The 19,215-nt window shown below is 38.3% G+C and overlaps 1 protein-coding gene across 1 annotated transcript in view; it reads right to left on the bottom strand.

The window, feature by feature from the left end:
• Positions 1-19,215, bottom strand: part of LOC107573273 (protein NLRC5-like) — a 139,759-nt gene that overhangs the window by 106,357 nt on the left and 14,187 nt on the right. The window contains 3 exon segments of the mRNA XM_016259702.1: positions 7,743-7,773; positions 8,705-8,827; positions 10,861-10,965. Coding sequence (XP_016115188.1) covers positions 7,743-7,773; positions 8,705-8,827; positions 10,861-10,965 — 259 coding nt within the window.

Raw genomic sequence — 19,215 nt, 5'->3', positions numbered from 1 at the left:
GGCAGTAACTTCCACATTATCAATATTTGGTTGCTGATCACCATTTACAAAATCCTTACAGTAACACCTGTATAAAATCTAGTGATCATGGGCTGTCTTAATTTTTTTTACCGTAACAAGCAGACAAAAAGTTAAACGTGAGTGGATACCATTTTGCAACCAATTTATTTGCTATGCTCAGAACATAAAAGAATGCTACAGCCTACATAGCATAATTGCTTTAATATAAAGGCTTGAATGAAAGCCTTGTGGATTGATGTTAACGCCAGCAAGCAGGAATGCTCAGAATGCTTGTAGATTAAACATCTCCGACGACACTCATCGCCATGGATTGATTTTATCGGGTTACAAGAAAAGGTAGGATATGGATTTAATTGCGAACTGTTATTACTGATTTTATGATTTATCATGCTAGATGCTACGGCATTCGAGTCTACATGCGTCCAACTAAAAGTGACAGCCTGGTGAATAATCTGCATTTTAAAAAGGAAAAAATAATAAATAAATAAAAATTTAAAGATTATTTACAATTATGTATTGCTGCCAAGGGATCTAGTCTTTACAGTGCTTTGTTATATAGAGCTGTTTGGTAGATCGTGATCTCTCTAATTCCTTTGTATAATAAAGTGCTTCAGTGACATATCAGATGTATGAAATTATACAAGTTACACCGTAATTAAAATGCGGCAGACTTTAATGGACAGTAAAACAAAGGCAGAACGCCGTAGAACTCCAAGCCAGCACAGTAACTTCATACTGAAGCGCATCTAAACAAAAGGCATGGGTAAAGTTCGCGTGAACCGGAAGTTGCTGCCGACTTTATTTCAGTGTATTGACATATTTCCAGCTGAAACTGAATATTGAATAGAGGGTGTGGTTTTATTTTTGCGCTCCTCCTCTCGGTCTCTCACTCATAGCAACCTAACGGTTGGAGGGGTGTGTCTAAGGATATTCTGCCCAAGCCGTCAAACTGACGTCATCAGAAAAGGAATACCATTCCAGAAAATGTTCAGATTTTGATTAAAGATTACCAAGACAAACTATTTTTTTCAGCAGATTAACTTGCATAGATTTATTGTTCACATCAAGACTAGCAATGTCCACAAGTAAAGTTACGGTCTTTTGCCTTTGCACGGCAGTATACTTGTTTTACTATAATGCTGCACTCAGCTGAACTGTTATAATAAGAGAAAATATATTTGTTTATTTTGTAAAATATTAATAAAACTGTAAAGAACAGGTTGGACAGCTTTGTAATGCATTAATAAAAAATATGTAGTTGTCAGCATATACATTGGATTGATTTTAATAACCTTAATGTGCCTAAAAGTGCACCCAGCACTAGAAAAATACAGGTATCGGACTGGGACTCAGTATTAGCAGATATTCAATGATACTCAATATTTAATGACTCCGATCGGATCGGGGCACAAAAAAACTTTATCGGGACATCCCTAGTAGTTAAAAGCATTTAACTACAAAACAGCAATGATGTAGTAGAAAAATTACAATTTTAGAACATCACTTGCCATGGACAAACTTTATCCAATCATTTTAAGCAAAATTACTGAAAGTACCCAGATATATGTCAAACCAGAGTTTCCTCATATGCAATTTAGCAGGTACATTGCCACTACTGATTTATGAGCATTGCTGTCAAAATTCCACACAACTCAACTAAGATTTAATGTTGCATCAATATCATTAACTTAGACACTAACAGTAAATAAGTGACAAGCAAAGTGAACACTTCCGAATGGTCATTGGGTTTCATTTCTTAAAACTCAATGTTGAGTTACAGTGACACTATACAGACAAAGCAGTCGTGTGTTCACATGAAAGGGGCATGTTAATCAGTCAATAGCTAGTGGAGGAGCAGAAGAACTTGAAAAGCCTTCTGCATAATTCAAATCACATGTATGGGAGCATTAGGCTTCCCCGTAAAATATAAAGATTATTGAAAAAGGGTGGTGGACAAAACTGTTATGTAGGCATTGTGGTATAAGAAACCATACGAAAGTGGCAATACATCGAACATGGCCAGGCATCGGAAGCAACATGCCAATTGCTGGCAACATGCTGGCACCAAGCAGAGTAAACAACAGTTCAAAAACAAGGCAAGAGGGTCAGAAGGCAGGCAGCGAAGAATCCAAAAACGAGAGAAACAGTCCAGGGTCATACACAGTAATCCAACAGAGAAGATGATAACGCTCAGAAATGTCAGCCGGGGCATTGCCTGTACGACTGCGTTTACTTTTATTAAAAGCTGCAAATGGATCCTCACTCCGCTGACTCATCATTACAGAAGACTTCACATCAACTCGATCCAGCAGCAGTCTACAGACTCACCACCAAAGTCTCTTCCCAGGGCAACGTGCTGGCCGCTCACCAACATTAGCTAGCACACCTCACGTCTCTCACAGAGGAGTTAGTAAAGACTATGCAAACGCTACAGCTACCTACAACTGAGTCTGCCTCGCCGACATTAGAACCAGCACCCCAAGCACCTCCTTTGAGTCACTCCACGGCTGGTCCCCGCTTAGCCTACCCAGAGAAATTTTACGCTTCATCTGCGGTCATCTGAGTCAGTCATTTTCCATTTCAAGGTGTATCAAAGTGCCTGTTAACCTAGCCGTTGGTGATAGTATGATAGAGGCAATGGCTTTAATCGATTCTGGAGCAGCAGGAAATTTTATTGATGCTGACTTTGCCAAAATGAATGACCTCCCTCTCATACCCTGTAAATCTCCCTTGGCAGTGGCAGCGCTAGATGGGAGACCTCTGGGCGCCGGTCAGGTCCAATACACCACCAATGACATCTGCCTGGCTACTGGCATCATGCATTCAGAAATAATCAGTTTCTACATCATACAAGCTCCCAGCAACCCAGTTGTACTTGGACTCCCCTGGCTTCAGCTACACGACCCACAGATCTCATGGACTGAGGGTCAAATCACTCACTGGTCAGCCAAATGTTTCACACAGTGTCTTCAGATTCTGGAACCAATGTCACTTGAAGCAGCCACCATCAAAGTAGACCCTTTGCACTCAATCGATATTCCTTCAGACTAGGGATGGGTACCGAAACCCGGTATTTAATCGGTCCCGGGGCTAAATTATGAAAGACCGGAGTATCGATAAACTCTGACGTTAACGGTTCTGCTATCGGTACTGGAAAAATGAATAAAACACACATACATTTATTATTGCTATATATACACATTATCTTGAAAATTCTATCTCACCAGAGTCACCAGCTGTTTTTCAAAGCATTTGTCTATGATGCATTTTTGCTATTCGCAATTCAGAAGCGAGATCGCACTCACACAGAGGAGCTGCAGCAGCACGCGCAACATGAAAGCCCTGTTTAATTATGATAGAAGAGAAAACTAAACATTCAAACATCTGCTTACACTTTAGGCCTGTGGCTGTTTTATTAAGCTAATTTCTTTTTTTTTTTCGATTTTGGCTTCTAAGGATTATACAAAAGAAGACATGAGGTAAAGCTATTAAAAACTAGCTGCGTTTCGTATTGCGCGACTTCTTTCCCTTCACAACGATGCGCATTCGTTCCTCCCTAAAACCCAAACTTAAAGTCAGAATCAGCTCAATTGGCGATTGTTGTAAGATGCCATCTTTACTGTTGCTAAATTGCAGGACATGTTTGATAATAAAACGTTGAAAGCACAATCCGCACAAGAGACGCTACCCTGTCCCTCAGGCTGAAATGTGTGCGCGTGGCGCATTCCAAAATGGACAAACAAATTACACTTTGAACTTCAGGTGCATGTCCAATCGATCAAATACACACAAAAATGTGTCAAAATGGCCGGCTTAGAGAGTATTTACTTAAACACAGCTTATGTCTTAAGTAGAGGAGAACAGCTGGGAGAATCCAATGTGTGTCAATATATTGTCTTAAAGTGACAGACTGGCATTTACATTTGATTACTTTTAGATTTATTTTGTAGGCTATTACTTACCTGAACAGTAATGTTAGTAGAACTTCATGAAAAAATGACAGCACTGTTTATTTAATTTCATTTGTATATTTGTTTTATTGTATTTGTCAGTTTGTTTTACTTTGTTTCTTTGTTCATGTTCTTACTGTATCTTATCTTATGTATAAAACACTAAAAATGCCTGCACACTGGTGCATTTACAAATTGATGTTTTATATTAATTTCATTAAATATTAATTTTACATTTCAGAATATAAAGCAATGTTAATTCAGCTCTTAATTTGTCATATATATATATATATATATAAAACAAAAAGTACCGATAAGAATACAGTTAAAGAACCGAATCAATAAGCAGTATCGGTGAGAGTAGTAATACTGTTAAAACCTTAACGATACCCATCCCTACTTCAGACTATGCTGATCTAGCTGAAGCATTCAGCAAGGCCAAAGCTACCCAACTACCTCCACATCGGTCCAGCGACTGTGCCATCGAACTGCTGCCCGGCACCACACCTCCCAAAAGGTAGAATCTTTCCCCTTTCACAACCACAGACTGAATCCATGAAAGCCTATATAGAGGAGAAACTAGCTAAGGGCTTCATTGTCCAATCTACGTCTCCTCTGTCTGCGGGATTCTTCTTTGTCAAGAAAAAAGATGCGAGTCTTCGGCCTTGTATTGACTATAGAGGTTTAAATTAAGTAACTGTTAAATTCCAGTACCCTCTACCTCCGGTTCCTCCGGCTCTTGAACAGCTTCGCTCAGCCAAGTACTTTCCCTAAGCTCGATCTACGAAATTCTTTTGCATCAGAGAGGGGGATGAGTGGAAGACAGCTTTCTCTACCACTTCTGGGCACTATGAGTACCGGGTTATGCCGTTTGGGCTTGTCAACAGTCCCTCAGTCTTTCAGGCATTCATAAATGATGTATTCCGTGACATGCTCAACAGATGGGTCATCATTTACATGGACGACATTGTCGTTTATTCTGACTCTCTTGAGACACACATTAACCATGTCAGAGCTGTTCTACAACGTTAAATCTCCCATCAGTTATACGCTAAGGCAGAGAAATGTGAGTTTCACCAGACTTGTACCACATTCCTGGGATATGTAGTCAGCCCTGAGGGAGTGGCAATGGATGACCATAAGGTGCAAGCTGTCCTGAACTGGCCCCGACCTACGACTGTCAAAGAGATGCAAAGATTCTTTGGCTTCGCTAACTTCTACAGATGATTCATCAGAGACTTCAGCTCCATCGCAGCCCCTCTTACGTCTATGATTAGAAGGAAGGGAGGTCGCTTGTCCTGGTCACCTGCAGCTGACAGAGCTTTAGCCACCTCAAAGAACGTTTCTCCACTGCACCCATATTGCATCACCCAGATCCTGAACGTGAGTTTGTGGTAGAGATAGATGCCTCCAGCACAGGTGTAGGGGCAGTCCTCTCACAACGTCATGGCAGTCCACCCAAACTTTTCCCCTGTGCCTACTTTTCATGCAAGCTAAATCAAGCAGAACAGAAATATGATGTAGGAAACCGTGAGTTCTTGGCAATGAAGGCGGCTTTTGAGGAGTGGCGACACTGGCTTGAGGGGTCCAAATGTCCCTTTTCAGTTCTCACGCAATCTGGAATATCTCCGCAGTGCAAAAAGACTCAATCACAGACAGGCCAGGTGGGCTCTGTTCTTCACTAGGTTTCAGTTCACAGTAACGTATCGTCCAGGTTCCAAAAACGCCAAAGCAGATGCACTCTCACGTCAATTTGAGTCAGCTTTCCAACCCCTTTCACCAGATCCCATCTTGCCTACCACTCTCATTGTAGCACCGGTGCAGTGGGATGTCATGACTGAGATTGCAGAAATGCAGGGCACAGATCGTATACCTGCTTGAATGTCCACCCAACAGGACCTTTGTACCTCTTTCCTTGAGGAACAGAGTAATTCAACAAGTTCATGATCTCCCCAGCTCTGGACATCCAGGAATAACTGCATCCATCCAACTTCTCTCCAATAAGTTCTGGTGGCCTTCACTTCGCACTGACATCATTGCATTTATTAAGAATTGTGTAACCTGCAACACTTCCAAATCCTCCAAGCAGATGCCTGCGGGTTTGCTACAACCACTACCTGTTCCTCAAAAACCCTGGTCCCACATCGCCATAGATTTTATCACTGATCTTCCCAACTCCAAAGGCAATACCACCATTCTCACTGTCATTGCTCGCTTCTCGAAGTCCTGTCATCTGATACCATTACCCAAATTACCCACAGCCCTAGAGACGGCAGAGGTTTAATGCAAATATGTATTCCGCTTCTATGGACTCCCTGATGATATTGTCTCAGACAGAGGCCCTCAGTTCACCTCTCATGTATGGGCAACTTTCTTTAAACTCCTCATCGTAAACATCAGTCTTACTTCTGGCTACCATCCTGAATCCAACGGGCAAACTGAACGCCTAAATCAAGAGATCACTCGTTTCCTGAGGTCTTACTGTCACCACAATCAGGCTGATTGGAGCAGATATCTCTTCTGGGCAGAATATGCACAAAATTCACTGCGTAAACCATCTACTGGACTCACACCCTTCCAATGCGTACTTGGATTCCAACCACCTCGCTTTCCCTGGTCCGGGGAACCCACAGAAGTACCTGCAGTTTGTCCCGGGATCATGGGTCTGGCTCTCCACTCGAGATCTTCACCTCCGGCTACCCTGCCGTAAACTAAGTCCCAGGTACGTTGGTCCATTCATAATCATTAAACAAATAACCCCTGTTTCTTACCGTTTAGCTTTACCTCCTCAATATTGTATCTCACCCACCTTTCATGTCTCCTTGCTCAAGGCCACTGGTGCTCCGAGAGGGGCGGACGACCTAGATGAGGCCCAGAACCTGGGACCCCCTCCTCTCATGATCGACAGCGAGTAGGCATATCAGGTTCAGAAGATCCTAGACTCTCGGTGTTGGGGAGGAGCTCTGCAATATCTCGTGGACTGGGAGGGGTATGGGCCAGAGGAAAGGTCCTGGGTCGAAGCCAAGGATATTCTTGACCCATCACGTACCACTGACTTCCACAGGACCCATCCGGATAACCATCTCGTCCTCGCGGAAGACCCCGGCATCATTTGCCTTCTCACGTCAGGAGCCGCTCATAGGGAGGGGGCTCTGTAACGAATCTGGCCTCTGTGGTTCCCCCTGATCGTCATCCAGAGGTCGCCATCACCTGAGTATTGACTTTTCCCATCAAACTCCATTTCCCATCACTCCGTACCTGACCTTGATTACGAGGCTCACCTGATGCTTGTTTATGGGACTACTTAAGCCTCTGCCTCACACTCACTCTTTGCGAAGTCTTGTTTTGCCCCGGCTGACATTTCTGAGCATTATCATCTTTTCTGTTGGATTACTGTGTATGACCCTGGACTGTTTCTCTCGTTTTTGGATTCTTCACTGCCTGCCTTTTGACCCTCTTGCCTTGTTTTTGAACTGTTGTTTACTCTGCTTGCTCCCAGCCCCGATCACTCGCCTGTCTTGTTACTCTGCCTTTGTCTCATCTCTGATAACCTTGTTACTGTTCATTGACCATTGCCTGTACGACTGTGTTTACTTTTATTAAAAGCTGCAAATGGATCCTCACTCCGCTGACTCATCATTACACAACTAAATCTTGCAGACATAAACTACCTTTTTTTAAACAAATAAAAAATACAATATTTTACATTTGTTGAATTACCTATTTGTTTGCTATAATATAAATATTATATATATTATATTTTGTCCCAACCTGGAAGATCCAGACAAGATTTTCTTCCTTTCTTTTCTTGAAACGAGGATTCTCATAGTCGGTTGTCTCAATTTGAATCCTGTTGGCAAAAAAAAAGAAGAAAAAAAGAAACCTGTTTGAAACAGTATTTATTTATTTTTGAAAAAAAAAAGTATGCTGATTAGAAGCTTCAAACAAGATCATTATTGCGATCAATGACACTTTATTTCTGATAGGGTATTTTTTATTTCATGAAGGCACATACAAACTTCTTTAGTCATTTCTTCTCTGGAAAAACTGACTGGAGACATCACACATCAACGTCAGACAGTCTAATAGCTGAAGCTAATATCATCACAACTCACATTACAAAACAAATGTTTTTAGAAACCCGTCTTCCTCTTGAACCCTTTGGCTGATGGGATGCTGAGTATTTTAACACTTATTACAGGTTAATAATTAATCATAATTAGTTATGGTTAATTATTCATATTTCCCCATGAGCTAAATTCGCTACAGTGCTGAACTTGTTTCAAAAGACACAATGTACGCACTTTCAATGTTACATGTTATAGATTATCTAGCCTATGATAAAACTATGCATTTTGACATGTTTGATTAAATACGTTGTAAATTAAACTAAAAGGTAAATTGTGGTATCTAAAAGTAGTGTTTGTGTTCCCACCTGTTCAGAAGAAAAGTTGCCACTTCTACATCACTCTTTAGTCCCTTCTGTGCTTTTAGAGATTCCCATCGTGTAATTTCCATACCGATATTTACTGTGGTCGTCTGCCCTTTTTTACTGAAATCACACATAACAACAAATCACATAGAAACTAACAGGTTGACAGTTGTCTTCATCATTTGGTCAAACAATCATCAAACCAGCAGGTTACCCCTACCTAGCATTCATCAGTTCAGAGAAATGAATGGAAATGAAGCTTCAAGATAGTGAGTAAAATTTCTAATAGCATATCACCAACAACAAAAAACACAAGAAATACCTTTCGGTAGAGTTTTTCTCACTGAAGTCAGGTGGTACATGCTCTTTTGAGTGGTGACTCTTCACAGACACACAGCTGGACACTTGTGAGCCTGATCTTACACTAATGACAAAGAACACAGAGAAAAAAACTTTACCACAGAAGGTTGCTCTGTTACTGATATCCACAATGCTTTCTGTACTCCTCCTCAAAATTGTGCATGAAGAACATGAAGAACAAGAACAACAGAACATGAAGTTTTTGTTTAAGGAATAAAACAGAAAGCAGAGATTTCATAGGATAGTAGACTTTTTCTGCTGTCTTTTTAAAATGACCATGTTGCTGTTACATTGCTAAGTATCTTGTTCTCATCATTACATTTCATTCATTTACAACAAATGCTGCGTTGCATCAATCTCTCGCTCTTGCACAAAAATTAATTTTTAGCCCTGTTAATGGCAGAGATGATGTTGACTACAATGATCAATCATAAATTGCTGTTATGAATTAATAAATGAACGAAAGATCTATCATTATTCTACCTGAATGTGATTAAATCTTCCAGGCTGCTGCAGCAAGCTTTACAGTTCCATGCCATTCTGCTGCTTTTGCTATATTCATTATGAAGATTATATATATATATATATATATATATATATATATATATATATATAAATAAAATACACATAGACACACATTTAAATATATATAATTTTTAATTTTTTCTAGCTAACTATTAAGTTTAGGGTCACTGAATGGCTTTTCTAAGGTAAAAGTAACGTTACAGGACATTGTATGCAAACTGTTTTATTAACATATTTCAGTGGTTAATTGAGCAATTACATGAGACTTGATACACTGTGGTAAGCAGTATGGTTTCTTTCAACACACCATCTGATGTTCATTCATGTTCAGTAAGTGGTAGTAAGAGGAAGAGATGATTGTTTCACATGCCGCTTGAACAGACAACTACAGCGATCTGTCACATCGCATTAAAGACAGACAAAACTGTATTTCTTGTTTGAATTTCATCAAATTTGAAAGCTAAGACTTTGTTTTATCTCAAAAGTAACAAAGTACAAAGCTTATCATGATTTATTAAATAGGAGGCATGCTAGTGTACAAATACAATATGTTTCAATAAGTTTTGTTCACACATCAAATGAAATGAGCATAGATCGGTTATTAGGATTTAAGAATTGATTAACATTTATTAAATTCAAGAAATTAATATTTTCAACCCAGTCCTAATTATCACAGCATAATATTGTCACTGAATACATTTAATATTTTTACATTTTGTATTTAATCATTTGTTTTAAATGTTTCAAAACCCTAAACCAGCTTATTTCCTGGCTTTCATAAGATTTTAATGTTCATATGTGAGCCTGATCTTACACTAATGACACAAAGAACAGAAAGAAAAAACACATAAGAAGGAGGTACTTCAGTCTCATTTGAAAGTATTTAGTGAAATAAATCCAGTACAGCCCTGCATTTGTCCTTCTCATGACTATGGAGTGATGTATTTATGTTTGGTTGACAGGTATCTTTTCATGTTGAATTTATGTCCCCTAGTGACTAACGGTGGAATTGTATTACTAGAAAGAAGCTCCAGAGCTCATTGAAGCTTAAACGACAGTGTTCTGTGGTTTTGCTTTGTGACTTTATTTATTCAAATTCTCTCACAAATAATACAGTTGAAATTAGTTAATGAAGTGCTGTAATACAAAACACATTAAATACCTTTTGGTAGACTTTCTTCTTCTCTTCCTTAAGTGCGGCCCGTCACCTTTCAATTGGTAACTCCTCTTAGACACAGGTGAGCCTGATCTGTCACTAATGACACAAACAGAAGAGAGAGAAAAACACATTACTACAGGAGATTCATGCGTGTCTGATATCTGCACATGCTCTCTCTCGTCCTGCACAGACATTAAAGCTGTGGATTTGTACTTTTTGCCACTGGATGGATGGATTTAGATTTTGTTGCCTGTGTAACTGTATTACTGGAAAGAGTTCATTAAACAGTTAAGCAGATCATCAAACACAGTGTTCTGTGACTTATTATTATAACTTTTGTTAACTTGTATCACATAAACCTTATATGTAGAAATTAGTTAAAACCATGCTGTAAAGTTAAACACATGAAATACCTTTTGCTAGATGATGCTTTTCTCTTCCTTAAGTTTGGCCCGTCATCTTTCGACTGGTCACTCTTCACAGACACAGAGCTGGACACATGTGAGCCTGATCTTACACTAATGAAACAGAGAGCATAGTCGAAAAAAGAAAAAAAAAACGTCACTTCAGGACTACAGGTACTTCAGTCTCTGGTAAAGAGGTGTAATATTGCAAATGACAGGTTGATACAGAAGAGCAGTGGGTTTGTTTTTCTAATGACTATGACTGGAGAGATTTCCATTTGATTGGCTGGTTGCTTAATTGATGCCCCTAGTGGCTACCAATGCAACTGTATGTACATTTAGTCATTTAGCAGACGTTTTTATCCAAAGCGACTTGCAAATGAGGACAATGGAATCAATCAAAATCTACAAAAGAGCAATTAAGAGCAAAGAATTCGCATCAGGTGTGTTTTGCGTTTTTAATATTTTTAAAAAGTAATTTATGAAGCCACTTTAATCTGTATCACATAAAAATGTGTTATTAATTGTTATATTACAATCCTGCCATTCAAAAAGCGTATTTTTTGTAACTAAAAAGCCTGACGATGTCACTGCTTAATACCTGTAAGTATTGTGATTTATGTTTTACTTTGGCAATCTTTATAGGACAACTAAACTATCAATTTAAACAAAAAGTTACCGTCAATTACAGACGTTGCATCCATCGATTCCGCCATGTGTCTCATTGACACGCCCCCAACTCGGAAACTCACGGCTTAAAGAAAATTTCGAGTTTCCCACTCATAATAACGACTTTGTGGTGGCGTTCATGTGTGTTCAACTCGTAAATATGATCTATCTGACATGACTTGAACGCACCAAAAGACAAAGGAAAAAGGAAACTGACCATGAACAAACTAAAAGTCCATGAAACAAACCAAATAAGACTGAACTAAACATAACTGGGACAAATATTAAATGGATCCAATCCATGTTCAGTGAAATTAATTTAATGCAGAAATAAACTAGCTAGTACGGTATAGTACTGTATGCAATTGACCAATATCAGTATCGGAATCTGCCAATAGTTGTTTGTTAAAATCGGTATCGTAAAATCATATAGGTGCATCCCTAATATTGAGGATTACAGATTTGCAGGGGCGATTCTAGGAGTTTCATTTTAGGAGGGCTCAGCCCCCAATGAGGGTACAATAATAAAAATAAACAAATAAATAAAATACAAATAAAAAGCTACATTAATTCAACCTCTTAAAATAAATTTTTGATTTGATTTTTTAGCTAATAGGTTATTCATTCGAATTAATTAAGAATATATAGAAAAATATTATTTTAATGTAATTGTCTAGTGTCAAAGTGACATAAAAAATCCCTTACTCTATAGCTAATAAATATATTTCACAATCTGGGTCATTATTTAATACAAAACAAAACATTATGTTATTTCTGTCAATCACTCTGATATTTAGTTCAAATGAGTGCTGTCTGTCACTGTCTTTAATCAGTTCTGTGCATGACTGTATGGTAGTTAATGCCACATGCACTGTAATATGGTTTTTATTGAAAGTTAAATTTTTAAATGAAAATAGCAACATGATCGTTTTTATAAAGTATGCGTTCATAAGGCTACATTGTTGCTGGAGGAAACAGCTGTGGTGTGATGAGGGGTGAACGCAGCGAAAACTTTACAGTAGATGGGAAACCGATTGCTCCCTCGTGACATTTTGTAAACTGTATTTATGGCAAAGAACTGCACAGATACAGATATTATAACAATCTATCGATAAACACACACCTTGTGTCCTCTGTTTCTGTTCTGTGTCCGCTCGCTCTGTGTCGCCGCGGTCAGTGTTGACAGATTGGGTGGGTTTGAATTTGATTGTGTGGGTGCAAATTGGCTTGGGCGGGTGGACAAAATTTGGGCTGGTTTGGGGTCAGTTTGGCGGTTTTTTAGACATATAAATTGTATAGGGTAATTGGTTAACAAACAAGCCCAAGTGTGCATATACTGCATCCAATCAGCCATCACGACGTTACTAAACACACACACACACACACACTGCAGAGGCGCTAATGCTGATGTTGACGTCGACGTCGCGGCCGCACTTTTAGCCAATCACTAGAGATCAGCAGACAGACATGGTTATTCAAGAGTGACGGGTTTTTAGCGTGATAACAGATATGATTTTGAATGTATAACTGTATAGGTGATCATAATGCCTAAATATAAGTTACATGATAAAGAGTGGGAGAGTGTTTTAACTCTCAAAACCTGAACTACACCTGTTGAGGGAGAGTTGACATGAAGGCTCTAATATCACAAATCAGAGCAGTTAAATTATTTAATCAAAATATATTTATAGCCCATCTATTCGATCCTGTCTTTTATTTTTTTAAATGGTCCAGATTGGTATATCCTTGAAAACTGCTGGACTTGTTAGTTTTGACTGTGCAAAGTTCTGTAATGTTCTACAATATGAACTTCACAAAAGACTTCCTCTAGTTCTGTGTGAAATTATAGAGTGACACGAAGGAAAGAGCATTATTGTTGTTAATTTTAATTGTCAGATTATCATACAGTATGCATCAATGAATGGCACAGTTTTGACTGTCATGTGTGTGCTAATTGAGTGTGAAATACCTAATTATGCGGTTTTTCCGATCACTTATATTGGGCAGTTTTCTGCATTTAAATTCTGACGGTTGACATTGAAAATGATGCATGTGTTTTTTTCGAGGGAATCGGTTAATTTTTTGATTGTCGTTTTGACAGTGTCTACTTGCATATTTTAATCATATTTGGTCATTCTCTTTACTGTATTTGCCCCAATTTAATCCATGGGAAATTTATCTAACATCATATTTATACTATTTTGTCATCATTTTTTTGTTTTAAGGAGTTAAAATGGCTCTTATCAACCTTGACTGACATATTCTATCACATTATTTTGACAGTTAAACTTTTGGGCGGTTTTTGTTGTAGTGGGTGGGTTTTTGTGAGCTTTTGGGCTGGAAATCGTCCATACAGTCTGGCAACACTGGCCACGGTCTGCGGATTGAAGAGCGCACTGAAAGACGGGGAGGAGACAAAGTCTGCAGCCATTTTCATATGAAATTTTAATTTTAACCATATTCTCACAATGATTGCAATTACCACATCTGTACATTTGAACATAAACTTGTGAGAAGTCATCTTTCATCTTTAAAGTCAAGTACTTGGTTATCTTTAATAGTTGGTGCTCTTCTAAACACAATGGAAGGAGATTCAGGTAGAACTTCCCTAAGGTGAGAGTCACTCATCAAGATTTCCCAATTAGTTTTTACAATTTTCTTGATTTTACTTGCCTCTGTACTGTATTGCGTCACCAAATAAACTGAGTTTTCAGAATGACTCAATTTTTGTCTTTGTACCAATAACTCATCTCTACTGATGCTTTTAACCTCATTGTATGCCTTATAAATTACACAATTTTAATAAAAACTCTAAATCTTTGAATCATATCTTGGGCCTTGATGTCAAAATCCTGCTCATCACATATTCCTTTTAACCTCCGAAACTGTCCAAAATGAATGTTATCGGTCAACCATGGGGGATGAAAACTGTCTGCTCTTAAGATAGTATTTCTGTCAGTTTCTTTTCTAAAAACGGTTGTATGTTATTTTCCTTTATTAGATATTTTTAAAACCAAGAAATTAATTTGAGAAAATTAAAAATCCAAACTAAGCTACAAATGTACATTAAAAGTATTTAAATATGAATGAAAAGCCAACAGATCTACTTCGGAGCCCGATGACATCATCTATAATTCTTCCCCACCACACAATGTTGTCTAAATATGAAATGGAATCTTAAAATACAAATCTATTTTCCCAAAATCCCAGAAATTAATTTGCATAGTTAGGGGCAAAACAAGCGCCCATTGCTGTACCCCTAGTTTGTTTAAATAGCTAATCTGAAGAAGAAGAAAAAAAGCATTATTTTTCAATGTCCATTCTGCTAGTTGTAAAATAAAACAAGCTGGTGGTTCCTCAAAAGGTGATCTAATTTCTAGATAATGTGATAATGCTTCAAGTCCTTCTTCATGATCTATATTTGTGTACAGTGTTTCCACATCCATAGTCGCCAATATAGATATATTTTTCATTTTCTTAATAATATTCAATATAAGAGTTGCATCTTGAATGTAAGAAGGAAGTTCACTAACCATTGGTTTTATAAAATAATCAACACATTTTAAAGCTGGTTCTGTAATAGACCCATTCCCACTAAATATGGGTCTCCCTGGTGGATTTTCAAAATGTTTATGTATTTTAGGTAACATATAGAAAGTAGGAATTCTCAGGTCTTTACAAAACAAGAAATCATACTCATTCTGTGAAATCCATCCCTCAGTCTTAGCATGTGTCAATACATCAGTCAATTCAGTTTTAATCCTTTCTGTCAGGTTAAATTTCAGGAGCTGGTAATACTCACAATTCTGTAGTTGCCGCCAGGCTTCTTCAATATACTGATCTCTGCCCAAAACTCAACAGCTCCTCCCTTGTCTGCTCTTTTTATTACAAGATCATCAATATATGAAAGCCAATCCAAAGCTTCAACTTCTTTCGAAAGATTATATTGTTTTCGTCTTTTAGAAGCAGAAACCTTGTCAATTTCATGTTACTTTTTTGTAGAAAGAATTCAACGTTAAACAGGAAACACATGGAATAAATGTGGACTTGGGCTTAAAAGATGTTACCTTCTTATCATAAGTACGTATTGCTGCTTTAATTGTATCATCCCAGACCTTTAATTGAAGGTTGAGAAGAAACTTGAATAAGTCCACTTTTGTCTGAGACTCTTTAGCTGTATTTACAGAGGCCTTTTGATAAAACAGAAATGCAGCTGGTCTATAGAGGGATTGTAGAAATGTTTATCACTTCATCTCCCTTGTTCGACTCCTGGTGCACCTGCCCTGGATCTGAGATCTTGATCGATCTGTTTCTCCCTCATCTCGCTTCCACATGAGAGTTTTTTGAGAGTTGCTCTAGATCATCTTTTAATTTTTAAACTGCAACTGTCTGATGTACTGTGACAGTGTTATATTAACAGTTTAGTGTAATTTAAGGCCCAACAGAGTGTGGCTCTGTCCAAAGCAGTGCCAAGCGATTAGTCAACAGAAGAGACAGACGGCTGCACGTGAGTGTTTTGCGTAATACTTTTTTATAGATCTGCTGTTTTAATTATTACTTGCTGCTATGAAGGAATGTTTCGTTTTCTGCCTATTTCTACGTTATATTTTTGTTTGCGTTTGTATTTTTGATTGCACTTTCTGGTAATTATAATAATTGCACTCGGCTAAGAAGGAGCGCGTGTAATTTAATTGCTCCCTTCCTGCGTTTAAGTGCGAACTGTAGTTTCGATTGGGGGAATTGCCCTGCTATAGACTATTGGCTGTGCTAATTAGAAGGCGGCCACAGCTGTTTTCACTTTAGTCTTTTAGACTGTATTTATCTGATGTCTGTGCTCTGACGCGGAAGCATCAGCGGAAGCGTTCAGGCCTCCTCGTGGGAAGACCAACGAGTGTAAAGACCTGCGACTCTACCTGCGCGACTTTACCGAGCAACAAAACCGCCAAGGCACTTAAGTATAATTTTTATCTTCCCTGTACACACTCTCCTTTTCTGTCCTCTCTTTCCCACCTCTATCATGTGTTTCCAAACCATTCCGGTTGTCTCTCGACGACGCTCTACGGTCACACGCAGACGGCAACGCAATGTTGCTAACCTGCATCCTATCTCTACATCCTCTACTGCACCTCTTTCTTTCTCTATGGGTCTCTGGAATTGTCAGTCAGCTGTCAACAAAGCAGACTTCATTTCTGCTTTTTCTTTACAATCCACACTCAGCATCTTGGGCTTGACTGAGACCTGGATTCGTCCAGAAGACTCAGCAACCCCAGCTGCTCTTTCTCTCACACCCCTCGTCAGGTTGGCCGGGGTGGTCTGCTCATTTCTAACAATTGGAAATACTCAACCCACTCTCCCCTATGCAATTATAACTATCATTTCATTCACAATCATTTGAATCTCATGTGATCACTATAACAGCTCCTGTAAAACTCCAGGTTGTGGTAATTTACCACCCTCCTGGGCAAATTCTATCCGCCTTCCTAGAAGAGCTGGATGGGCTGCTGTCCTCATTCCCGGAGGATGGCAGTCCACTTTTAGTCTTTGGCGACTTCAACATTCATCTGGACAAGCCTTATGCTACAGACTTCCATTCACTCCTTGCTTCATTTGATCTCAAACGACTTACCACTACAAGCACACACAAATCAGGCAACCAACTTGACTTAATTTACACACGCAATTGTATTGCAGACAACATTCTGGTAAAACCCCTTCATATCTCTGATCATTTCTTCATTACATTTCAACTACATTTTGCTACCCGTGTACCACCAACCCCTATACTGGTTACTTTTAGACTAAACCTACGCTCCCTTTCACCCTCCCATCTTTCCTCCGTTGTATCCTCCTCTCTTCCCTCATCCACCCATTTCCAGTGTTGAGAAGGTTACTTTGGAAATGTAACAGGTTACAGATTACAAGTTACCCTATTTAAAATGTAATAGTAGTGTAACTTTTTCAATTACTTTATTAAAGTAATGTAACTGATTACTTTTCTAAATTTCTAATGAATGTTTATTTGCAAAATAATTTTCCAACATTTACAGCATGCAGGGTTAACCTTACAGTAGTGCTCAACACTGTCAGACTTTCACAATCCTTCATTACTTGAATTAAGATGATCACATTTGAACACATCCACCACAAAATCAGACTTTAATACCGCCTTTTACTTTGAGATTGATCTGAAGTTCAATGCAGATTTAAAATCATAAGAAATAGTTTACTGATACTATTTTTGAAACCAAATCTTTGCACAACTACAGGAAACACTGCATCTAACAATGGTTTGGAAAAAATAGTTCATTTAAAAATAATAATAAATATACATATATACATCAACTCAAATACGGTTATCTAATAAGCATGTGTCCTATTCTGTGTACTAAACTCCTGAAACATTTTTGAAACATTGAAAATCTCGCGTCTCTTTATATATGATATGACTATAATTTTCTCAAAATAAGTAAAATGCTCATGAAGTGACTCAGAGCAGTTCTGGCAATTATGTTTATGTGTTCATGTACTCCTATATTGAGGCGGCAGATGCTGCAAACACCGCAAGCTTCAGTAGGCCTATGTGTAGTAAATGAAACCACATGTCTGCGCCATTAATTTCCACGAGGGGCGGACTGGGAAAAAACATTTCAGGCTGGGAAATCTCACACTCATACACCCACAACAAGTTCTGAAACATGGACAACCCTATTTTTTGTATGGACCTCACATAAAAAAATATTTAAATCCTTAGGTTGGGGAGACTCTCCTGAACTGCACCTTCACTTCCATTTTTCTTTTCAGTCTCTTTATTTTGCCCTGATATCTATCACTCACATGACTTTAATACTCAAGATTTAACAAAACTATACTTTCTAAATTGCCTACATGTCAAAATTAGTACATCCCTACAATATCTTTATAGAAAAATCCTAATACTGAACATGAGTCATGTTTTTCCCTTAAAACAAATAACCATGCTTTTATTAGTAAAAGTAAGTTTTTTTTGGCAAATGGATTACCATTTTTATTTATTTTTTACTACAAATTCCATAGTTAAACTATGGTTAGTGTAGCAAAAACCATGGTTAATTTGTGGTTACCATGCTTTGACAATATAGTAACCATTGGATTTATAGTAAAATCATCATTAATTTTCGTAAGGGTTGTGTTGTTGTTTGCCCTAGCTCCCCCTAAACCTATTATAAAATATGATTATTTGTCTGCTAAATTACTACTGTAACATAATTATGATATACAGTATTTTGAGTGACGACTGATGAGAAATGGGCTGCTGCTGCTTAACTAAGTAAACAAAGAGAAAACTACAATAGCATATTTACAGAAGAAACTGACCTGCACTTGAAACCCTGATCAGTAGTTTAGCTTCTCTGCTCAACCTGTGCGCATCCACAGTCCTCTCCATTCTCTCTCTCACATTGATTACTCTGATCCAAACCGAGCCGAAGCATTGCCAGTCACGACTAACCGATTCATGATTTATTAGAGATTTAATTATCGAATGGCGAATTCGGAAATAATCACTTTAGTATATTCGGCAGGCAATTATACAATAATAATATTAAAATAGTTCCCCACCGGGAATTGTCCCGGTTCTCCTGATGGGCAGTCCGTGCCTGATTTCCACAGACATGCAGAACATGCAGGATTCATATATTGTCTTTTCGCGGCTTAATA

The sequence above is a fragment of the Sinocyclocheilus grahami genome, unplaced genomic scaffold, assembly GCF_001515645.1.
Source record: "Sinocyclocheilus grahami isolate Dianchi unplaced genomic scaffold, SAMN03320097.WGS_v1.1 scaffold1909.1, whole genome shotgun sequence".
Lineage (NCBI taxonomy): Eukaryota > Metazoa > Chordata > Actinopteri > Cypriniformes > Cyprinidae > Sinocyclocheilus > Sinocyclocheilus grahami.
This window is presented reverse-complemented; position numbering and strand designations above follow the sequence as displayed.